This window comes from Thunnus maccoyii, chromosome 16 (assembly GCF_910596095.1).
Source record: "Thunnus maccoyii chromosome 16, fThuMac1.1, whole genome shotgun sequence".
Taxonomy (NCBI): domain Eukaryota; kingdom Metazoa; phylum Chordata; class Actinopteri; order Scombriformes; family Scombridae; genus Thunnus; species Thunnus maccoyii.
Window position 1 is genome coordinate 7,333,366 of NC_056548.1, and position 24,396 is coordinate 7,357,761.

The following is a 24,396-nucleotide window of genomic DNA, read 5'->3' on the forward strand; positions in this document are numbered from 1 at the left end:
AACTATTAATCAAACACCAGCAGTAAGCCAGACAGAATGCCATGTGTTCAATATGTTAGGGCGCTGTGTGTGGTACATACCCCGCAGGGAAGCAGCGGTGGCATCCTGAGGCTCAGTGAAGGCTGCCTGGTTGGGCAGACTGTTTCTGGAGCGGGTCACTGACTCCAGCTGGGAGGCCCGACCCAGTAGGGATGCCGCATCCAGGACTTCCCCTTCTTTGGCTTCCAGGTCCGATTTGGAGGTGGTAAGGGGTCGAGGCCCAGCTGGAGCTCCCAGGCGGCTGGGGTCATTAAGGCAGGCGGCCGTGCCACTGTCCAAACTCAACACTCTGGCATGCGTTTTGGCACTGCCTGTGCTGGGGGTACGGCGAGAGGTGCGCCGCTTCCCTCCAGTTCGCACTACTGCCTCAGATCCTGCTGCAGTTTTTACTGTGGAGGAGGAGGCTGCATTGGCTGCAGTGTGCTTGGCTTTCAGGGCCCTGTAGCGGCCCTCTGGTGAGTGGCAGGAGCGGGAGGTGGTGCTAGAGGAGCTGTCTGTGCTTAGGTGGTGGGTGGAGTGGAGACTGGAGGCGCAGCTGAGTTCACTCTGATCGCTGGAGTCCTCCTCTCCACCCCCAGTAAACACAGCACTACAAGGCTTGGCCATACCACGCAATGACACGTAGTCCCGGTGACGGCTGGCATCAAAGCTACTTGCCCTTTTCTTGCCAGTCCGTCGACGTCCACTGCGTCCTGTTGACAGGGAAGAAGTCCTCTGAACAAGGTTGGCTGACTTTGGTTGGTCGTCTTTTACCTGCTCCTGCTCGATGGCCACTCCACAAGTAGAGCCATCAGCACTGGTCCTGATGCCAGGCTCTTCCTGGCACCTGCTAGGTTCTACAAGCTCTTGGGCTGCTGAGGACGGAGTGTCAGCAGGTTGTTTAGCAGTCAGTTCATTGGCATGAGGGTTTTTATTGGCCTCCCTAGAAGGTAGGTTGCTGAGGCCTCGAGAGCTAATACTGCCAAGGCTAGAAGTCCTGCCGTCTACAGAAGCAGACGCAGTATCTCCTCTGTCCCGTACACGCTCATCCCCTGAAAGTGAGAGCAGGCTCTCCACATGTGTAGAGCTGGTCTGTTCACTGTGGAAGCTGCTGACAGTGCTGTTGGTGTCCCTGTCTGTGCCGCTGCAGTAGCTCTCAGTTGAGCCACTACTACGAGTACTCAGGCTCCGTAGGCTGTCAGCACTGCGCTCCCCTCCGTGGGACTTTCCTCCTCTACCAGAGCCTTTCCCACTACCACCAACCTCCACCTGGTACAGACCTGAGCTACCTTCCCCAGCCTCCCTGGAGGCTGAGCGGGCTACTCTGCGTGGTTCTTTGTGTCTATAGCACTCTATTCCCGATGTCGAGGCCACAGCTTGGTCCTGCTGGTAAAGGCGCTCGGTCCCCTCTCTGTCAGACAGCCCTGGCCTGTGTGGCCTGGCAGTTTCCAGCTCACACACAGGATCAAGGCCACCTCTCCTTGGTGGAGGGTATAGAGCAAAGTCTGGTAGACACGGGTCAGGAAAAGCAGAACCCGCCGAGCTGGAAGTCCGAGGTAGGCCCCGAGAACGGAGCTCCTTTCTAAAGGTCTGAGATTGCATGGATGCATGAGTGGTCACCTCGGTGTCACAGGAAGAGTGTGACAGGCTGAAGTGATAAGCAGCAGAGTTACAGAGATCAGCAGGCTCTCTGGACAGTTCTGAAGGACACAAGGAGGTTGAGGGCTGCAAGGAGGCGAAGGAGTCATTGGGAACAAGGCAGTACATCTTTGCGTCTGATAGCAGATCTAAATGGATACAAAGATAAATATTAAGGAGAGCATTGAAATGTCACAGCCAGTCACATAAGCAGGGTTTTTGTTTACATGTGAGTGCCATGCTTGCTTGTACCATGATCATGACTGCAGCTCTCTACAAGAGTCAAACTGATGTCATCTGAAGTCTTTCCCACATCTCCTGCAAAGATAGGAAGAACGCAATTAAGAGATGACAGGCTTAATCAATTATTAATACTTTCACAACCAGTATCTCTAGGCACCCACACTACAGACGATTAAGTAATAGAAATTCCTGTCTTCTTCTCAGAAACACTACTTCTAAGAAGAAAGCTAAGCCCAGAAAAGATTTCTCGAATGTCCCAATGGCTGTTTAAGATAACATTTGAATAAAGATGTAACAGTTCAGAATGGTGTTCTTTACAATTAGTGTGTCTCAACACTCTATTTTAGAGTGACCGTGATTTCCTGGGAATTTGTGAAGGACAGTCTGAGTGGATGGAACGCTTAAAGAGAAGATTAAAAAGCTAAACCCCAGCAGAGCCTTTGTTCAACTTCAGACCATTTCCTGTCATCACAAACCACCAGCTAATTAGAACGGCATCGAACACACTCACTGAATTATTCAGACAACACAGCTGCCTCAGTACAACAGACCCAGTTTGCTTCTTGTCTTCTTCTCAGTATTTCAATAAAGTCCTGGAGAATGACTCTCATGCATACGGCATATTGCATTTCTGTTTTTCAAACTCAGCAGTGCCTGTCTAAAGCTGCTTCATCTTAGCGTGACTGTTGAGGTCACGGTAGTGCTGAGTCAGACCTCATCTCCTGCGTAGCCGGGGTGATCATGGTCAGGGATGTGGTGATCCCGCAAAAGGAAAATGCATCACACAGGGTCACAAGACTATTGTAAAACATTAACTGAATTGTAATGTGCTTGTAACAAGTAATATTATTTCACTTTGAAAATCAGTGGAGTCACACAGGTGGGGAGAACAAGGATTTGGCAAATGATTTAAGTATACATGACAAGGCAGTAGGTAGTCAGAGTTACCTTTGGCTCCTGTTGCTCTTCCATGGCTGGACGCAATCTGAAAATTTGAATGAAAAGATAAGTTAAGCCATTTATCTTTTGAAAAACATCAGGTTATCAAAAGGTAATTTCTGAAGTAAAATCATTCATGAAGGCGAACTGACAAGGCGTGTGATCACTATTGAATACAACTTCCAAAGAAGACACGATTTGTGTCTTGCAAACAGCCGGCGCCTCTTCACTGTCATCAGAGAGAAAAGTTTTGGCTTCTCTTCCTACTTGGTACACAGCAGCTGAGCATGTTCTGGCTGATTAGAGACTCAAGGACACAGTACAAAGACACAGAACACGGCACCCATGGGGATTCAGAGGTTAAATATATCTCACAGAATAAAACAACTAAATATCTTTGAATATTAAAGAGGAGATATCTGCTGACAGCAAGCTATGTGAGCACCATGCCTAATTAAAACACACACACACACACACACACACACACCTCCTTCCTCAAACCAAGCCATAATACAAAAAGATAATTTTCAACTTGAACTTTTACTCCTTAGGTTTGTCTTAGCTGTATGTGTGCACCCTGGACTGGTAAGGACAGTACACGTTACACTAAAATGGAAAAAGGACTAAAAGCTGTCAAGGCTCAGGACCTGATGCTTGTTTGTGGAAAGATGCAGTTAATTGATCATTTATCACTTGTAACACAAGTAGTGATACAGAACAATGCTCTGAATAAACAGGTGGATACAAAAATTGGTTGTAGCCACCAGAAACATTAAGGTGTTGGCCTGGTGTGATATATAGTGTGTCAAAGGACAGTTAGACTGTGTAGCTTCAACCAGCAGATTCTTTACATCTTTTTCTGGATAAATGACCCATTTTTATCGATTTTTCAATTGGTGACAATTGGTGGTACATGTTTTGGGGCATTTTATTCCATTTTCTATTATAGCAACAGCAGAGAGATGGGGAATGATATTGGGGCAACAAAGGCCGGCTGCTGGAATCGATCAACGGATGTTGTGGCCATGTGGCGTGTGGCATCTGTCTTGTACTAATCATGTACTAATCAATCAATCGTTTCAGCATAATACAGTAGTAAACAGTGAGTAATTTCAGACATGTCATAGAACTTCATTTTAGTGCAGACAAGATGTACTGTTTATTGTGACCGTAAACATTACTTTGACAGTAAACAGTGTTGGCTCAGTAATAAAATCATGTTCTTTTTCCTGGAAATTACATCTGGAAAAAAATGGTGTTGTCTTACATTTGAGGACAAACCATAAATGTAGGGTTGGATACTGTTTATATTTGAACCGCTACCAGTACCCAACGGTACCATTTTTCGGTATTTTACTCTCTCTGTAATAACAAAAATGTAATTTCAATTGTAAAAAATAAGTCCAAACTTCTCAATTTCAACATCGTTGTTTATTTATAACGTTTTGTTGTAACACACCACACAACATAAAACCCCTCCCTACCTCCCTCTCTCCTCCCAAACCCGTCCCTACAACCTCCAGCTTGTCACAGTCACCAGGACACAGCGTGTCGTGTGTGTCTCGGAGGAGGCACATGTGATATCCTTGCCAAGATCTAGGGGTCGTAGCATCGAGGTTAGTTACTAGCAGGGTTGGGAAAAAGGGGAAAAAATGGCGGAAAAGACACTTGTGACCATTTTCAGCTCGTCATTGTCCTGACTGTGTTGGACGTGAACAAGCTGTAGGTTCAGGGCAGGGGTGACGTAGTCTCGCTCTCTCTCTTCCTCTCTAATGTACTCTATCTCACCCAGATGTACACTTGCAACAAGTGGTAAACCAGGAGAGATTTTTTAAAAGGCTCATAATGAATCTATCAATATTTATTTGAATTCACAACACAACCCGCTCTCAAGGTAGTGAAATTTGGCACCGATTGAGCTAACGTGAATAGATGCTTGTTACCCAGCCCTACAGAAATGTAATTTGGCATTCAACACACACTATTTTTGTATCTCTGTATCTGTCCCTGTCTGTCTTTTTCCCTGCCTCTTCATATTTGTGTAGAATAGAGCAAATGATGGTCGGTTAATACGGTATACTAATGGATTGGTTAATGCTGATTTTACCTGAGATGGTACATGGAATTATACCAGGGGGCTGTACTGTTTTTCCATGTTTGCTGTATTTGGTTTTAAGTGAGTCAAATCAAAATTAGATTACTTTTATTATATTCATGCATTTGCCTACTAAAAAAGTAGGGGTGGGGGTTTTATAATCAGAGTCATCTTATACTGGTCTCACTATGGTATGCAGTATGCAGTACACCAGTGCTCTGCTTACCTGCTGGTTAGACTCCATCCCAATATAGGAGTTTCTGGAACTGCAGTCGACTGGCGGAGTCTCTTGCCTGATAAAGTCTGCCATCTCAATACCCCCTCCAGGGTCCCTGTACAGACAGACAAACACATACACACACACACTTGTATTACCAGCACATGAACAGCACAATTCCTCCCCTTAAATCTGGATGGATGGCGCAGAGTGAAATGTGACATCCATTCTGTTCAGCTTGTTTGTCTGTCGGCTCTTTAACATCTCATTTACCTCCTTCCTTTCGCTCAGCCAACCTGACTCATTCTAGGGGAAAAACACATCACGTAACTTTATTAAGCAGGCCTGTATTTTACATCCTTTTTAAAACTCAACGGAAAGAGCAAAAACAGATGAAAGCCTCCATGTAAATTTTCTCTCGGCCTATATTTAGCCCGGACGTGCTTGTTTAACCAGTTGGTATGTCGAAACAAACAACTTGCAGGGGATTGTCTATAAATCATTTCCATATGCCAAAAATGTTTCAGAACGGGTCAAACCACAAATCAAACACTCCAAGTTATACTACAACACAAAGCGCGAAGGGAAAGGAGACTGGAAAAAAGTACCGGTGAAAGGAAAATGAGTGGGAGTTGGTGCAAAAACACCTTAATCAACATCAGCTCGGCTTGTCTGCTCTACTGTAAACTCAAACAACCTGGAATGTAACTCCAGATGTGCGGGCAAAGCTGTGACTGCAACTGCCCCTGTGGTCAAGAGCTCTCATTCTTCTTGCTGCCTTTCCTCTCTCTCAGCGTCCTGCTAAGCACTCTCTCTGGAATGTGAATATGAGTCACTTCTTCAAGTCATGGGCAGGAAAATGCTGCAACCTCACTGGCTTTGTTCCTTCTGAATGAGAGCTGAACCTCTATATTAAAAAAGAGACAGAGGACTGGCATTCAGAGTCAGAGTTTAACACATTATTTTGTTCTTTGTAAGATGCTACAATACACGTTATTTCTTGGTAACGGATGACATAAAGCTTTTTCAATTTGCGTAATCCTTTAATATTGTTTCATTTTTTTTGTTAAATGAAACAGGAGGCGCCGCAGTTGAACATTATACTAAAAATAACCCACATGCTAATGAGGTCATTAATTACCCTAAATAAAGCATTAATTAGCGCATATTTCACTGTCAACACACCTGTCTTTAATAATAGGTTGCATATTGAACTGTATGTGCATTAAGAAAGTCTCCAAAGTCTGAAGGAATCTGCGGTATTAGAGGTATAACAGCTTCTACTGTGTTATTTTTATAAGTTAATATTAACGTGTCTATGCACAAACAAGGTATAAAAGGCGGGCACGGAAAGAACTAGTTCCCACGAGAGAAGGACAATGTGTTTACAGCTGTTCCAAATGGACCACACTTGAAGGCAGGAGTGAAAAGCCTGCCAACATAGAGAGGGGCGAGACACAAAACAATCTTTCCTGAAGTCATTCACAGAGTTGCGCTCGTTTTGAAGACTCGAAAAATGCCAGGAGTTGTGAGAGAAGAGCGAGAGGGAGAAGGTCAAACAATGCCTTCTTTCTCACCTCCACACACCTGTCTCATCGCCGTGTGAACTGGGCGTGATGATGGATTGTCAGGTTTTGGGAAATTACAAATGCTTGGACTTCTGACAATGGAGAGTTGTGTTAAGGAGAGGGTTTCAGAAACTGTTTTGGCCGTTTTTCTAGCACTTCGGCTGGAGCATACTGATACCTTAAACACCACTCTAACAATGTAAAGCTCTGCGTAGCATGTACCAAGAGCTGCAGTGCATAATAAGTGACAAATAAATGTCAATAGTCTTATAATGCATTTAAAAATAATGCTTCACAACACACTTCTCAGCACAAACCATACTGACAACAAATGAAAAATAATGTTATTACTGTAGAAGTAATTTTTCTGGGGTGTCCTGGTGGTTCATATTGCTCGGCTTGTATCATATCATCATTTGAACCCAGCCTACAAACCTCTGTCTCTATCAGTTGTACGTCTACCAAATACAAGGTCAAATGAGGTAAAAATAAAAATCTGCTGCTGTTACAGCTGGACATGACTTAAACTGTCTGGAAGTCTTTGAGGCAATTTATTGATTCTCCTTGTAGTAGCCTGAGTCTCGTCTACACATCACCGCTGGAGGACTAGACCTTTGACCTCAGAGCTAATAGACAACTCCAGATTACATCACTTCTAAAAGTCTTGACTCACTCCACAATCACACACCATGTGACACGTCATGATGAGAAAGCATCTTCTACCTCACACACAATACTCCTACAGAGCCTTTGCAGAGTACTTTATCTGCTTCATCATCTGAGCGGTTTAGTTGTTCACACTCATGGAGTGTCTTTGTCTTTTTATCTCCAGATATCCTCCATCGAGTGGTGGAGGACGTGAACTTACCCCGGGCCGTTGCTGTCCTCCCGACGGGTGACACCGCCGTCATTAGCCCCCTCGGTGCCGCTTCTGCTGCCCTGCGTCTCCTTGGCTTGCTCCACCACCTCCCCCTCATCCAGGGCATGGTGGAGGCGGTAATTCACCGTCTTCAGCAGCAGAAACATGGCAGCAATCACACCACAGTAGATTCCCACAATCACCATGGTTGGCGGCAATGCCTGGGATTAGAGAAGGAAGTAGAAATTAACTGCGAGACCACTACTGCTAGTGATACTTCAATTATACTTATTAGGGAACTGAATGTACTTTTGATTGCACGCTTAATTTACTGTATGTGGCTCTGCATCCCTTTTTTTCTTCCTGTAGTGTCTTGTGTTTATTCGTTTTCCTTTATTCATCTCAAGGGTCAAGATTTGATTAAATTTCCGTTATGTAATTTCATATCATCATTATAGTCTGAGTTTGTTTTTGTTCTTCTTGAAAAGGACAATAAAGAAAAGGAGCAGAAATGCATTTTTAAAAAAGCCCACTCTAGATTTTAGCTTTCATGTTTATCCAAAGAGGCGATGAGACAGCAGGTAGGCCGTTCGATGTCTTGCTGAGGGACATAATGAGCGACAGCTGACACATCACGTGCTGACAGGAATTGAACCGATCAACAGTAACCAACTATTGTATCCAAGTTCTTGTGTATCCCCTTAACACAGCTGAAAGAAAAAAATCGAATGCATTATTATTTATGACACATACGGGCATTACTGCATTCAATTATCATTTTAATGTCTCTATTAATTGCCTTCAGAGAGCCGAGCACCTGTGTGTTTACCACAAGGTGTCTGAGCTCCAGCTTCCGTGTCTCTGTTGTCCTTGAGATATCCTGCTGCATCTGTTTGCAGTTATTACCAACACCAGCACCACTCAAACCTGTGGTGCAATATAAACCACAGAGCTGACCAATGTATTTCCACTCCAGGAATAGAACGGAAACCACAGACCAATTCGAAACATCGGCTTCTTGATATAGAAGTTAGTATGCTTAGCAAACAGCCATTTCCTGATACGAGTTTGTTTATAGCGATGCATGTGTGAAAAAGAGAATCATTCGGTGACATCTGAACCTGTCCTGTAGTCCAGCTGTTCTGTTTAGGGCAGTTAAAGTGTTATTATTTGACAAACAACCCATAAATAACAGGCACAAGCAAACTATACCCGGCACTGCTGATGGGTCAAGTCCTTCTGGGACAGTTAAGAGGGCATTGTCCAAAAGTAAACACATAATACATAGTGCTTTTAGGAAACAAAAGGGACAACAAAGACCTTATGTGACAAATGAAATAAGCATATAAAAGTCAGTCATTTGAGCCTCTACAATTGCCAGATTACTGTTACATCCTTGTCAGCTGTGCTCTTACAGTCACAGCTGGTAGCTTCTGAAAACTGGTGATATCACAAATCACTACAGACAGGAGGAAAGCAACTAGATAAGAGGAGGGGGAAGGGAAATTAAATTCCCTGATTACAGCCTAGCACAGTGTAATCGACTGATTATCCTTAACAACGGATCATAACTGCATCATTCACAGTGATAAATAAACAGAATTTAAACAAAAGAGCTTTCTGGTCCCATCTAGTTGGTGGATGCTACACTTTAAAGGGGAGGCATTTACGGATTATTTCGTTAATTTTGCCCTCTAAACCATGTTTAACCGCCTATAAATCCGACAACCGTATGGTTTTATAGATTATTTTAAATATAGTTACAGTATTCCGTTAGGTTTTGCTAGTTTAACGACACGTTACATTGTCTGCGCTCCAGATAATAGACAGAGACCGACCGTTACTATCCTGTGGCAGCTAACCTAACGGACACTTGGTAACTTACGTTGTCAACAGTCATGACAAAAAAAAATACACAAATAAAGGGATTAAAAGGGAGGTTTAGAAAAGCAACAGCACTCACCATGTATAGTGTGAAGGGGAAACATAGCAAAAACAGCCAGATATAGAGATGTAAAGCGTTGACGAATGTATTTTGATCGGGGTCGTAGTACCACCCGCCTGTGATTGAAGCCCAGACCCCCTGCCTCAGGATCTGTAGTGTCTGCGACCCCATGTTGTTGTATCCCCTCCGAATCCGACCAACCTGGGGGTGACACGCTGGCTAGTCGTCGCTGAACATGACAAACGGTGCTCTGTTTTCAGACATTGGCCTGAAAATCCCCTCTGCAGCCATCTTCTCTGCTACTGCTGCTGCCGCTGCTAGCCAGCCAGCTGGGGCACTGTTTCCAGTCCTCCCACCCGAGGAGACTACTATCCCACCACGCCCTGCGAGAAGCTTCTTCTTCGTGGTATCAATATAGAGTAGTAGCCATGGAAGCGGTCTATGCCAAAATATCTTCAAACATGCATCATTGCTATGTGATGATTTCGTGCTTTTAGCTCCCTCTCCTGGGTGTAAATGCATAAGTGGCGAGTGACAATGCATGTTAGACTTCAGCATGACAGTCACAACACAAATGCATAAACTAAAATGTATTATTCGGAGTGAGGGTCAGAAACATATATGACCAACTGGCGACACCTGGTGATTTTACTCTCCCATTGCTTACAGAGAAGATCAAATGTGAACTATGTGTTTTATCCTCAATCCCAGTGGTGGAAGAAGTATTCAGATCATTTACTGACGTGAAGTACCAATACAGCAATGTGAAAATACTCCATTACAAGTTAAAGTCCTGCATGAGAAACCTTACCCAAGTAAAAGTACATAATGTAGTTAAAGTATTGCAGTAAAAGTAGTGGTTTGGTCCCTCTGACTAATATATTATTATATATGACATCATTAGACTATTAATACTGAAGCATCAGTGTGTAAGCAGCATGTTACTGTTGTAACTGCTGGAAATGGAGCTAGTTTCAACTACTTTATATACAGTTAGTTAGTTTAGTCCAGTGGTTCCCAAACTAGGGGTCAGGCCCCTCCAAAGGGTTACCAGATAAATCTGAGGGGTCGTGAGATGATTAATGGGAGAGGAAAGAAGAAAAAAGTTCTGATACACTAATCTGTTTTCAGTTTTTGGACTTTTTCTCTAATCTTTGATTTTTGGCGAAATATTGGATCATTTGAACATTTATTGAAATGAAACCATGTGAGAAATTTAGAGGGGAAAATCACTATTTGGTGGAGCTGTTAACAAGTCATAGACATCTGAAATGTGACCCCGACTACACACTGCTTTTTGTGAGATGTCAAAAGTCAAAAAGGTTGGAAACCACTGGTTTCATCTTTAACAATGTGTTGTATTTTAAAAGCTTGTTATATTATCCATTGTGTCAAATCTCCATCTGAAAAGTAACTAAAGCTGTCAGATAAATGTAGTGGAGTATAAAGTACAATTTTTCCCTCTGAAATGTAGTGGAGTGGAAGTATAAAGTAGTGTAAAATGGAAATACTCAAGTAATGTACAAGTACCTCAATTTTTTACTTAAGTACAGTACTTAAGTAAATGTACATGGTTACTTCCCACCACTGCTCTGTTCATACCCTTTTGTAAATTTAAAAAAGAAGCCAAGACCACCATTGGTGGAAGAAGTATTCAGATCCTTTACCTAAGTAAAAGTATCAATATGACGATGTAAAAATACCCCAAGTAAAATTACATAAGTAAAAGCACAAAAGCACTAGCAGCAAATGTACTTTAAAGTATCAAAAGTACTCATTCTGAAAGAAAATAGTCCCTGTGACTGGTCTATTATTATATATTACATCATTACATTGTTAATATTGATGCACCAGTGTGTAAGTCGGAGCTAATTTTAACTGTTTTATTTTCAGATCGGTAGTGTAGTCCGGTGGTTCCCAGTATAGGGGTAAGGCACCCGTCAGTGGGTCACCAGATAAATGTGAGAAGTCAGATGATAAAAGTTGCAAGAAAGAAGAAAAAATCTGTTATTGTTGTGAAATACTGGATGATTTTACTTCTTTGGCCCTTAGAACAAATTTAAATGAAATCATGTGAGCAGTTTAAAGAGGAAATGTCTTCGGTGGAACTGTTAACAAAGCTCTTTATCTGTAAAGTAACCAGTAACTCCAGCTGTCAGACAAATGTGGTGTAAAAAGTACTTTTCCCTCTGAAACGCAGTGGAGTAGACATGGAATCTCAATTAAAGTACCTCAAAATTGAACTAAAATACAGTACTTTCCACCACTAAAGACCATCCTCTTCGATTAGGTACAAAAGGGAACTAAGGGCAGAGTAGCGGTACATCGTATTTTGCAAACACAGATTATAAAGATTTGTTAAGGAGCATTAGAGATGTAGATTTATCTGCAAATTTAGTCTGTACACTGCCCATCAACATCCAATTAATCAATATTTATTTGAATATGATTTGATCAATACATCCAGGTTTGACGGTAATTATACAAAAAAGGTCAGGAAGCCTTTAAGTGTAGTTAAAGGTGCTTAGAAAAAAAGTAAACCACAAGCATTTCAGCCCTGAGGTGATGAGTCCTTGATCATGGGACAGCATCAAAATGATTTCACTTACATTTAAGATGATATTTTGCTCAGAGGATGTGAAAACTGATCGAGCAAAACTGGAGACTGTTACTTGTCAACAATAAAACACATCAGGATATAGTAGCTGATACTTTTAATACAAAAACAAACAAAGCAAGATATTAAAGTGGAGAATTCCTTTCAGAAAGCAGTTGAAAGTGTATGTAGTCAAATAAGGGTGCTACGGTCAGGAAGCTCTCTGCCTTTTCATACAAGATGATACATTTGTGACACATTTTCCTGTAAAAGCAGAGCGGGAATGAATCTGTCCTCTGAAGTCGCCACAACACAAACATAACGCTGATGTCATCAGTAAACCGACACTGATGCTGATGTCAGCTTATCATCAAAAAAAGCCACATCCTTAGCGTACGCTGCGAGATGCCTGCTGACATCATGCAGTTAACCCCTGTTTGTAGTACAGCTGCCTGAAATGTTCATGATGCCAAACCTATTAAGCGCACAAGACTAAGGTTACAGTATAAAAGTAGTCCTGGCACTGAGACAGACAACTGCCACGGTCGTTCACAGCATCCTGTCGACTGATCGAATGAGCAGAGTGGTGGATGATCTTGCAATTTTAGAAACTTGAAGAGAAATTCTGAAAATCTTCAACTGTTCTTCTGGTTAGTGCTGTAGGACTGTTCACTGTCTTTCTCCAGAGTGTGAGAGGAACGGCTGTCACTGTAGCCTTGCTCGCTTCTCAGGAGGCGGCTTGCTTGGTGGAGCTGGAGCGGAGGACTTTGTGGCTGGCTCCCTCTCCTCTTGTTTGACAGCTTCTGTGGGAGGTTCAGGCTCCTTCTTCACCTCAACTGCAATACAACAGTATACAATTAGAGGGAAACTCATGGAATTTGTGGATGTCATCTACAATGAAATATGAACACATTCTACCTTTAAAATGAGATATCTAAGCCAAATTTATATCAATTAAAATTCTGAATGTTTAGGCAATAATCCAGAAGCACAGCCACTAATACAAAGACCAAGTGTAATAATACCACAAATGCACAAAATTTAAATGCAAAGCACAGAAAGACAGACACAGACACTAATAATTATGTAACTTTAATATCTAAATATAATTAGATGTTATAACTATCAAGATCATACCTGGAATAGGCTTCTCGCCAGGCTTAGGCTGAAATTGCAGAAGGAAAAAAAATCATATTAACATGAAATAATTATTTTTCTGGGAAAAATTCCTGGGAAAAGACTGAGAAGATTGTACATTAATATTTTGAGCCAGTATAACACGTACCTGGTAGAAAGTTGGCGGAAATTTTGACCTGAGGTCCATAAGGAGAGTGTCTACGCGGTGCCTCTGAAACAGTGAACTAGGCTCCTCTTTCTTCTTAGTCTTAGGCTTGGCTTTTTCTTTGGAGAAAGCAAAGCATTTTGTTTATCAGCTTTTGCCAAAATCATCAAGTCAAACTTGAACTTGCTATTGCTTTTATAAATATTCCAGGATTGCAGCTCTGGCTCTTGTACTCCTCAGTATTTGGTGAGCTTGGTACATTATGGTTAGTACCACAATGTAATCATTGTTGCACTGCTGAAATGAAGTGTCAAAAACCTAACCTCTCTCTTCCTGGTCCTTGAAATGCCACCAGTATCCTTTGGATGGGTGATAGCGACAATATGACATGGCCTCGTCAAACGCAGATTGGATTCCATGGACAGCAGAAAGCTAAAATAGATATGATTCATGTGTCTTCAGTTTCTTACTACTACTTCAATCTCCCTTCAATAAACTTTCACTGTTTTAAGTGTATCATAAAAGACCATATTATAAGTTCTCACCACTCTGGAGCTGATTACTGTTCCCAGATCTGGGGCTTGATACACAACTCCAGCTATGATGTAGTAGTCAGCCAAGGGAATCACTAGAGGGTGGAGACATACAGTCAAGCAAGATTGTGAGTGTGTGTTTAAATATTTGTTACTTTTTGTGACAGTAAAAGTCAGTAAGGTGGGGTTGATTACAAATCCAATAACTGGTGTTTAAACAAAACTAATATAACAGTTCTTGAATGTTTTGTAACCTGTGACAACATTTATGCTGCTGGATAATGATACTGAGGACACCAGCGGTCAGGTGTACAACCAATAGTCCATTGAAGCATTTCCCCTTTACTTCAGTAAGACACATAGTAGCATAATTACAGGAATAATGACAAGTGCAGGTAGTTGTGATACCACATGTACATGCAATACACATTGAATTCTTAAGATGCAACGCTGCTCACATTGTGTCGGTGACTGCCTCTGTTGTTTACGGATTATATAAAGAATTGGCTCCTGAGCATGAAGAAGAATGTACTCCACTCCCACCATCTGACTGAAAATGAGACAGAAACAATGTTTGCATTTAGTTTGGCATGTAACTCAATGATACAAATGAAAATATGTTTCTGGTCCTTTTTAATGTATAATGTACAAGGTCCACCTGTTGATTAAGTGCCATGAATCATTGCATTCGGTATCTTCTTTTGAGCTAATACTGTTTTTACTTTACTGTGACACTTAGTCCTTGAAACTAAATTGCAGTGAGAAGTCAGGTTTAAATGGAGCTGGTAGGGACTGTCTTGCTCAACAAAACCTCACCAGAAGAGCTGTTTGCTAACAATAAACCTTGAACCTGGATTATTCACCCTGCTACCCATCACATTTCATCTTTAATTACGTGCAACTATTCGCAAAATCCCACCAAATCCAACTGTGCACTATGAACTTACTTCAGATGCTCCAGAGTAAGCCGCTGCATCTTCACTACCTCATTATTACAGGTTCGATCATAAAAGGGGTTGCTCCTCTCAGAGAAATAGTCCAGCACATTTCCAGGGTTAAGAATAGGCACCCAGCCGCTGTCCACCCAGGAAATCCCAAGAAGGTTGTCTGAAAATTGAACAAGGAGTCAACATTAAATGAGAATATTTACTAATATACTTGGCTGAGATCAAGCCAATTTCAGTTTACATTGCTTACATGTGAGGTTCGAGTTGATTTCAGTATTATACTGAACATTTTTATAGCATTGATTAATGGGGCACTAATATCATATACATCATACTAGCAAGATCGCAGCCTCAGGTTTTAATGTCGCTTTGATGTGGAAAGAGTATCCTACAATAAGGACTTTACCTTCAGGGCTGGAAGACTTTGGAAAACCTAACTGGCTAAACCTTACTTTAATAGAGTTAGGTTTTAAGATATGATGTTTACCTCCCTCTAATTATTGACTAAGCAAATATATGTTCTCATAGTTTCTTGACTTTGTTGTTGGTTTTAAGTATTTAGTATTATTTTAAATATTATTACCCATTAATCTGTTGATTATCTTTTCGATTGTTTGGTCCATAAAATGCCAGAAAATGGTGAAAAATGCCTGTTATAGTTCCCCACAGCCCAAGGTGACATTTTCAGATTGTTTATTTTGTCCAACAAACAGTCAAAACTCAAAGAAACTCAGTTTACTATTGTTTACAACATTAAAAAGCATCAAATCCTCAAATTTGAGAGCCTGGAACCTGCAAATGTTTGTCATTTTTGCTTACAAACTTACTAAAACGACTTCTTGATTATCATAATAGCTAACAACTAATAAGTAACCGATTAATTGACTAATCGTTGCAGCTCGATATAGCCATCAAGATAAAAGCTAAATATAATTTCTCCTCATAAATCTCCACGTTTGCTCCTCTCATATAATAACATAACAACTAACTGTCAGTAAGTTAACGGTAATGCTAATACATGGGAGGCACAAACTGGGACTAAACCATAGACATTTGAGTGCCTGCCAATACTTCAGCAGCAGTGACTAATTATTTACCAATCAATGAACAAAAGCACCAAAGATATTTAACACCAAATTCCACTAATAGAGGGATTATTTAATGTTATTCCATCTGATGTCGTATCGAGCTTCACTAACATTACGAGACATTAGCTAACCGAATCGGATGTTTGTAGCCTAAACCTAACGTTAGCGTTACGTATGTAGAAAATCTTCCTCGGTCCGCATTAAACGTAACTATCCTTCACGTGTTTAGATTTGTATGTGTTTGTACAAAAGAAATGAGCCCATCCAAGCAAGTATCCAGAGTCAGTTAGCCGACATGCTAATCAAACCGGGGAGATGCTAATCGTTGCTACAGTTAGCTGCTAGCACTAAGAGACAAAGGTCTTCATAGAAGATTTATTTTATCACAAAGTGTCGAATATACGACGTCAATCGCTGGCGTATTACATGTGGCCACAACAAAAAAGCCTGAAAATATTCTTTAACAGATAATCAAATAATACAACGGTCATTTAGCTACCTCTGAAATCCACCGACGCCATGATGTAAACAAATCGTCTCTTTAAGATTACGTTATCAACTGATCTGTTCCGGGTCGCAGTTTGATGACGTATATTAATTAGTTAAATTGGAGTAAAGCGGACAGATAAAGTGTAAACAAAAATTGTAGTAAATTAATTTTTTTTAAATAAAAAAGACAACTAGTTTGCAAAAGAGAGACAACACTATAATAACTTTTAGGATTTTATTTTGTTTTCTTTAATACACATAAACACACAAAAATCAAACGCACAAATGAAAAATGTCATAATTAACTCCACTGTGTTTTGATTTTTTGTGCCTAATTTGGCTGTATTGTATCTGCACTTTAATTTCACGCATCATTCAACTGAATTTGTATTTGAGACTTTGTGTTTGTGCATGTGCGCATCTTTCTTAACAAAACAACGGCACACCCAGTTCCTTTGTGGCTACTTAAAGGCACAAAATATTTAAAAAAAACAAGCATACTTTTAATCTCTCAATAACCAGTCGTATATAATAGCTGTCCTGGCTTTCATTTATGGTCAGCAATGCAGCATTTGCTCCAGAGAGCTGAAATTCCAGAGACACACCCAGACAGCTGAGTTCACTGCCCTGAGAGTGTGACAGAACAGATGGATTTGAGCATGGTGAATAACAAGCTTACAAACACACACACACACACACACACACACACACACACACACACACACACACACACACACACACACACACAGAGTGCAAAAGGGGCGACCTTATTCATCACCTGGCTGCCTGCACCCCCCCTCATAATGGAGTATAATGGAGGCTCGCAGCACCCTTTTAACCTGCATAAACCCCAGTTTGGATGACATCATAGCCTGTCATTAGGGACTATAGCTCGTCATGTGTCTGTCCAAACTGGCTGCGCAGAAAGCGAGCAGTCAGGGAGAAAGGCAGACTGCTCGGGCGAGAGGAGACAAGCTGGATGATCTTTATCTGATACATCTGAGAGGAGATGACTGACATGACTGCATTCCTCCAAATTTGAGATAAGAGCGAGAGACTGTGCTCCCATCAAGAACTTGCATGGATGACACACAGAAATATAATTAAATGAGAAATTAGAACGACATTTTAATTCTTTTATTATAATAAATCAAAAACAATGCAAAGAGTGCAAGATAAATATCAAGATGTATCTCATTTTTAATGATTTCATCAGATAATTTAATCAAAAAATAATAGAACATCACCCACATTATCAACAAAGAACTGTTCGTCCAGTTTGGTTTGAAATAAAACAGTATGTGCAGTTATCAAACAAATTGATAATGAAATTATCTCCAGATGAACTGATAATAAAATCAAACCTCTCCTCTTCCTGCTGAAGTACCCCCATGGGACCACTGGCCCTGTATTTATCGACCAATCGGCTGGTCGGAGAGGAAAAATACGAGAACAGGCTACAACGGAGGAGCGCGCATCGCGCAGGGTTGCGCAGAGAGAAGACGTAGCTGCGACACTGCTGGCCAGGCGAAGACGCAACTATACGGCCGAGAGGATGCAGTGAAAGAGCCCAAATCTCCCAGCTAAATTACAGCCCGGTGTCAGGGCGGGTACAGTGAAATAACGTCGAAAATGAACGTGATCCAGGCTGGGCACGACGGCAGTTCCAGGGTGGAAGGAGGCAGAGGCAACCACACCGACAACGGCGGCGGCTCCCCGAGGCTCCAGCAGTGCGCTCAGCCTCCCAGCAGCGGCAGCAGCAGCCGGACCAAAGATGCCAGATACCAGCAGCAGCTCCAGCAGCAGAGGCATCATGGTGGGTCGATGCTGAAACAGCCATCCCACAACGAGCCAGCCGACGTCGTGAGGCGGGCGCTGGACTTCAAGAGCCAAGGCACCCAGTGCTACAAGGATAAGAAGTACCGAGAGGCGATTGGCAAGTATCACCGCGCTCTGCTGGAGATCAAGGGGCTGTGCAGGGTGCTGGGAGATCCGGACACCAGCTCCAAGTCCCCCCTCCTGCCGACCATCAGCAAGTCCAGCACGCTGACAGATGAGCAGAAGGGGGCCATGGAGAATGCAGAGCTGGAGTGTTACAACAGCTTGGCCGGTAAGAGACGTTTCTCTCACACATTACACACACACACACACACACACACACACACACACACACACTACACTTAATCTGGTCTCTTTTCTACAGAGAAAGATTCTGGGAATACTCCACAGCTCATGAATGATTCATAAAGTGTATGAGTCATTCTCAGGGTTACCCCACTATTTGCCTCACTTTCTTCTGATACTCACTTCCAATTGATGGTATATTTATTCACCCCCACGCAAATTCAGTCGATATATTTGCTATTTATTAAATAATGAAGCAAATGATGTATTGAAATTCAAACATTATCTCATGCAGTGTTATCAATAACTACTCCTCTCTCCTCTATTTTCCTCTTCTCCCATTCTAAGCTTGCCTTTTGCAAATGGAGCTGGTGAACTATGAGCGAGTGAAGGAGTACTGTCTGAAAGTGCTACACAAGGAGGGAAAGAACTTCAAAGCTCTGTACCGATCCGGTGTGGCCTATTACCACCTAGGAGACTTCCAGAAGGCCCTGTACTACCTGAAGGAGTCACACAAACAGGAGCCATCAGGTCAGGACTGACAGACTGTGGTGCTGAACTCCAGTATCTCAGCAGTCTTCTCAATCACACTGACAGATTTGCACATAGGCTGCCAAACGTTTCCATGTCGAGAGCTTGTAGATTATACGTGGATTAGACCACGTTTGAGTTGGTGTGCTGAAAGGAATCACATCTGTTTGTGTTGTCGCATGTTGTCCTGCTAAGAAATCTAGTGATGAAACGATGAGTCGATGTATTGATTCGCTGATTGTCAGATAATGTACCCTAGTTCTCTTTTGGCATTTGTCAACTAAAAATACAAAATATAATCTAGTTCCAGCTACACAAATGTGTCACAAAATTATCAAATACTTATTTTGGGACTGTAGATTGGATTTAAGTTCTTGTTAACTTGTGATAGCTGTTTAAATTAGGGACAAATCGTGACTCCATTAAAACCAGTATGTATAGAATTTGTAAATGTCTGACTTAAGTGATATAAATTTCACAGATTCCTATGAATTCGACCCAGGGACACTAAGATGATTTGGCTAAAAGCAACACATACTGCTCAAAAAATTCACTATGTGCCATCAGAATCATTTGGAAGATGCTACAGTCAAGTACAAATTCTGCATCTAGTGGCTTTAATCACAGAAAAATATAAATCATGTAAAAATCAGCAGCTCTGTCTTTGACTTGTGGAGGTGTAGTTTTGACCCTCCTGGAGCAAGTGAAGGTAAAGGCTCAGCGAGGCAGGTGAAGGACTCGAGACAGGCAAGTAAGGTAAAAGTGAAATGACTATATCAGTGGTTCAAAGTGAGGTTAGTTAACAGGTGGTCAGTCAAGACAGGCTAACAAATCAAATATCTGCTATGGCAAGACATTTTGACTTTTCATAGTAGATAAAGCACAGGTGTAACTACCAACATTACACGGCTCTGTTTTATTAAAGAGTCCCAGTAAGCTGTGACAGTGTGACAGTGAGCCAGCATGCACAATACCAGGTCCCTGAACCTGAAGCAGCTAAATGGAATCCAGCCATCATTAATTTTATTGTTTACACATTTTTTTTCAACTGTGACATGTCAAAATGTGTTCAGTGAAAAAGGACTTCAGACAAATCCGGCAGCTTATTTATGTGTTGTGCTATCAAGTGTGTAAAAACACAAAAAATAACGTGCTGCTTCTATCCGACTTCCTCAGTCTGGATGTGAAAGTGCTGGGTGGAAAAGCTTTTACCCGGCAGGAATTATTTGCATTATAATCTATAGAAAATAGTAATTCAATAGAAATAAAATTCAGATTTTATAGGATACTGTAAAAGTGGAATATGAGATAGGAAAGGTAGCTTTAAGAGAGCACCCAGCTAGCAAGACATAGACGACATTGTTGGTGCACCATCACACCCGGGGAGCCTGATCAGCCTGCTGCTCAGAATGCAATCAAAACATGAGGATTTAATGGACGTTATGAAAGTAATATTGATTTCATAGGGCAGATGCTTTTACCTTCCTTTACGTCCTCCAAAGTTTAAGTTTATTGTTGGAGCAACTTATAGCAGCACAGCCTGAAATGACATCATGTTTATTTTCACCTACAACCCAGATTTGTCTATAGATGAGCTGGCAGGGATTTGAGGGGAAGGGGCAGGATTAATTGGCGGGGAGCTGATTAGGGAATTGGGAACAGGTGCACAGGTAGGCGCAGAAGTCAAGTAATGACTTTAAGTGGAAAACATTGGGGACTACTGCAGGACAGCTATTACAGGACTGTAATAGCTGCTAGTGACTAGCAGACTGGAAAAGAGTTGGTTGTGACATGACAGTGAGACCTCTGATTAACATATTAGGTTTTATAGGTTCTTCCTTTGCTGTGACATCTACAGAGTGAAATTAAACTTGTTCTTGACCTCCTAGTTATCCATCAGGGACCTGCAGTTGTCCCAAGGCCTCATTTTGGGAAGCATAGCCATGAGAAACTAAGCAAAACTAAACTTTAATTGTGTTATTTTATAGAGTAAAAGAATAATGTTTGTGATGTGGTCTCCTTCGTAGTCGGACGGTGCATGTATTTGTTTTTTAAATGATTGAAATCTATTCAGCCTTTTGTAGCCTCCACATTGATCTTCAAATGTGAGCATGGAATTCATTCTCAATATTGGGAACACATATCTGATAAAATATTTTAAATTTAATAATATTCTAAACCCTTACAAGTGTTTTACTTGTGTATTTTATGGCCCTTTTCAATTCAGATCTCCATATGATTCGTCTCTTTGCTGTTGTCGTACTGTAAACTGGAGTTTTGGTAATGTTTACATTATGTTGCACTTGATTGATGACATAATTGTTCGCCAGTGTCGGTCTCAGTCGACCCTTTTATAACCCCCCAGTGTAAGCTTAAAATGCATGGAAACAAAAACATGTTTTTTCACAGTGTCTGAAAAAACATTTCCACAAATTGAGTTTCTGTATAACTTTTCCTTTAGCCTCTTAACGTTGTCATATATACCACTGAGTTCTGTTTTAGTGGAAGATTTATGTGCATATTGATGCACCATTTCCTGCCCTGAGCAGGAAATAAATCAGCCTTTTCCTGTCTTTGTTTTCCAGACACCAATGTCATCCGCTACATCCAGCTGACAGAGATGAAGATTCGCCGGAATGCCCAAAGGGAAAAGAAAGAGGCAACATAAGCACTCGCTGTCTGATGACTTCTCACCCGTCAAAAATTCCTGCCCTACTGTGTGCCACCCAGACCTTACACACCATGAGTCGGAGGTCTTGGTGTGAATCGATGTTTGTTTGCTTTTGCCTTGCACAGCATCCGGTTGCCAGTTATGTGATTGAACTTTACCACTGTGTGCTTGAAGCATTTTTGAAAAATTGTACCAGATGCTGAGTTTCTGTCTCCAAACCGCCAAACTTAACTAGTAAAAATCCATCCCGAGTACGTTTTAACCATTACAAACTGATGCACTGCCAGTCCAAACATTGCACATACAGGCCAACACTTGTGATAGAGACAGGAGCAACAAGGTCCACAGAGTGAATCCAGCAAGTCTGCAGGCGAGCGTAACTGTAAATTAGCACCTGCCCTCGCACAAGATGTCTTTTGAGTCGCATGGAGTAAATGAGTAACAACCACCTACACCTCTGTAACCATACTTTGATTTTAAAAGTTACTACTAAAGGTCAAGATTTTTTATACTCTCAATTAACTCTGAACAAAAGGTGCTTTCAGTAAGTAGGTTTTTAACTCTCAGCGCGCAGGCAGGACATCATGAGCACGTGGTTGCTAATTCCAGTATGAACTTAAGAGACATATCACAAAATGTAAATAAGCTACTTTATAGAAACCACAAGAAATATAACGGAGAGGCCGGCTATTTGCGTCTTGTTTATTAATGCCAAAACAAAGCACTTCATTCACAGCATTTACTGTATCAACAAATACTGTATGTTTTATTGTAAAGGTATGCGTGTAATAAATGTGTCTATTGATTGAAGTACTTTTTTTTTTTTGTTGTTGTTGTTGTGCTGCAGCAGTGGACTTCCTTTTAATTTACTATTTTCATTTTCCTAAAATGTTCCTCATAAGATATAAATGAGTCTATGGAAAAATGCTGATGAAAGCACATGTGTAAATAAACAAGTGAACCAAAACTGATTGAAATGATTTTATACCTTTTCATCTTGGTAGTTGCCATGGCGAGGCTCGGGTAATAACAAGCAGGGTCATGGAGTTGATTTTCTAGAATATTATATAACACGGCATGTTGTCATGAGGCAGAAAACATCCTGATGTAACACAGATAATCATCTAAAAGTGGAGGCTTAATTAAAATTTCATACTTTGATCCAGCAGTAACTGATTTTTTGGCGACTTAGCCATATCTTCTTTCAAGTTGATATAGTGAACTTGTTAGCAAACTGTTGCCTCATCTCACATCCAACAGACACGGTGCGTTAGCATTCATTTAGAGTTGTGTTTCTGGCCACCTGGCAAATGTAAGTCTCTACTTTTAGGTCTGTTCGGTCTCCACCGTCTAGCTTTGTCTGTCTGCCATTTTTGTGCTGGGTAGCCACAGTTTGAGGCTTCGTGTATTAGCATTAGCTCCATTCAAGACACAGTGTTAACCATCTGTTCCTCAGAAAGATAATTACTAGGCAATGTTCGAAGAACCCCAAGGTATTTCAAGACTCTTTAAACCACTTGGGGGAAAAATATTCTGTTCGCTGCATGATAAAAAGGATTTTTAATCAATTTCCTAAGTTGTGACTGTTTCCTTATCCAAACAAAGATGGCAGCCAGCTGGTTTCCTGGATTAGAAAACAGAGTTGCAAAATGAGTTAAAGATCCCCTTCAGACAAGTTTTAAGACACATGATATACTGATACTTCGATTAGTAATTTGTGTCTGATGTGTTTTTTCCACAAAAAAAGTTAAAAAAAATCAAGTACAGAGTTAGAAGTTCTTAAAATGACATCCACTCCTTGTCTCATATTGAACTGGAACATCCTGAATCATGAATATGCAAACATTTTTTCATTTTAAAAGTTTAACTGCTGGATGCAAGATGTCTCTGACTTCACTGAGATCAATTCCACATTGTATGTTTTCCGGAGGCTCAACGTTTCCACGTCACACTTGTGAAGCTTCATACTTTGGATTGGCTTCCAAACTAGTTGTGATGTCACAAATCATGTCTGTAGGTACGCACCTTAAACTTGGATTTTCAACGAGCACAGAGAAACTTTCGACTTTCAGCGTATGAATGTGAAAACAGCCTTCTAGCGTCAAACAGCACATACATCATTCTGCACAGTGAAGCTCAAACATCCAAGATAAATACAAATAAGCAAAGCACATTTCTGAGAGGAGAGGGGGCTTTAATATAGTTTTTTTTTATCGTGCAGCAGAAAAAAATATTTTCTCATCCGGATGGTCTTTGTGGAAATAACTTCAGAATGGTGGTTAAGTGTTTTCAGCTGACCTTTTTCATATTTTTTCAGAATGCTTGATTGCTTCATTCCTTTGAACTTGCGTGAATTGTTTGTGTTTGTTTGCTTTTCGCCTGGTTTCTCGTGTAAGACTGCATATTCAGGGTGCCAGGATGTGTTTGCTTCTCTTGCTCCTTGTAACCATGTGTTTACTTGCTGTCTCTGACATGTTACTGCTTGCTTTTAAGCTTGTTTTTTCTCCCATGTGGACTGGGTAAACTGTATAACTGAATCGCCCTTCTGGGATAAATAAAGTCTTCTGAGTCTGAGTCAAATATCGCCGGGTAATTACCTTTTGGAGAAACAGA

General features: G+C 41.3%; 3 protein-coding genes across 9 annotated transcripts in view; 1 reads left to right on the forward strand and 2 right to left on the reverse strand.

The window, feature by feature from the left end:
* Positions 1-9,916, reverse strand: part of pcnx1 (pecanex 1) — a 35,631-nt gene extending 25,715 nt beyond the window's left edge. For 3 of the 7 annotated variants that reach the window (XM_042436911.1, XM_042436910.1, XM_042436909.1), the window contains exons 1-6: positions 9,541-9,915; positions 7,587-7,798; positions 5,160-5,265; positions 2,848-2,884; positions 1,909-1,974; positions 81-1,805 (exon numbers count right to left, since the gene is read on the reverse strand). In XM_042436911.1, coding sequence (XP_042292845.1) covers positions 81-1,805; positions 1,909-1,974; positions 2,848-2,884; positions 5,160-5,265; positions 7,587-7,798; positions 9,541-9,693 — 2,299 coding nt within the window. In that variant the 5' untranslated portion in view covers positions 9,694-9,915. Of the gene's footprint in view, positions 1-80; positions 1,806-1,908; positions 1,975-2,847; positions 2,885-5,159; positions 5,266-7,586; positions 7,799-9,540 lie in introns of all 7 variants that reach the window. The other 4 variants (XM_042436914.1, XM_042436913.1, XR_006100430.1 and 1 more) reach the window with 3 other exon arrangements.
* Positions 9,917-12,219: 2,303 nt separating this feature from the next.
* On the reverse strand, positions 12,220-16,535 carry med6 (mediator complex subunit 6). Its single transcript, XM_042388490.1, has 8 exons — positions 16,468-16,535; positions 14,881-15,040; positions 14,392-14,483; positions 13,946-14,028; positions 13,724-13,832; positions 13,404-13,519; positions 13,256-13,283; positions 12,220-12,954 (listed from the first exon to the last, which is right to left on the reverse strand). The coding sequence occupies exons 1-8, from the start codon at positions 16,487-16,489 to the stop codon at positions 12,824-12,826; spliced, it is 741 nt and encodes a 246-aa protein (XP_042244424.1). The 5' UTR covers positions 16,490-16,535; the 3' UTR covers positions 12,220-12,823.
* A 766-nt stretch (positions 16,536-17,301) lies between these two features.
* On the forward strand, positions 17,302-22,754 carry LOC121880875 (tetratricopeptide repeat protein 9A). Its single transcript, XM_042388459.1, has 3 exons — positions 17,302-18,567; positions 18,930-19,112; positions 21,698-22,754. Exons 1-3 carry the CDS (start codon positions 18,090-18,092, stop codon positions 21,778-21,780), a joined length of 744 nt encoding a protein of 247 aa, XP_042244393.1. The 5' UTR covers positions 17,302-18,089; the 3' UTR covers positions 21,781-22,754.
* Positions 22,755-24,396: the final 1,642 nt, after the last annotated feature.

Bases quoted from the DNA above. Each gene is read 5' to 3' on its own strand.
- med6 (XM_042388490.1), bottom strand. From the start codon at position 16,489: ATGGCGTCGGTGGATTTCAGAG. The intron at 15,041-16,467 runs GTAGCTAAATGA...TTCAATTTTCAG, and splicing joins GGCGTCGGTGGATTTCAGAG to ACAACCTTCTTGGGATTTCC. The intron at 12,955-13,255 runs GTATGATCTTGA...GTTGTATTGCAG, and splicing joins TGGCGAGAAGCCTATTCCAG to TTGAGGTGAAGAAGGAGCCT.
- LOC121880875 (XM_042388459.1), top strand. From the start codon at position 18,090: ATGAACGTGATCCAGGCTGGGCACGACGGCAGTTCCAGGGTGGAAGGA. The intron at 18,568-18,929 runs GTAAGAGACGTT...TCCCATTCTAAG, and splicing joins GTGTTACAACAGCTTGGCCG to CTTGCCTTTTGCAAATGGAG. The intron at 19,113-21,697 runs GTCAGGACTGAC...TTTGTTTTCCAG, and splicing joins ACACAAACAGGAGCCATCAG to ACACCAATGTCATCCGCTAC.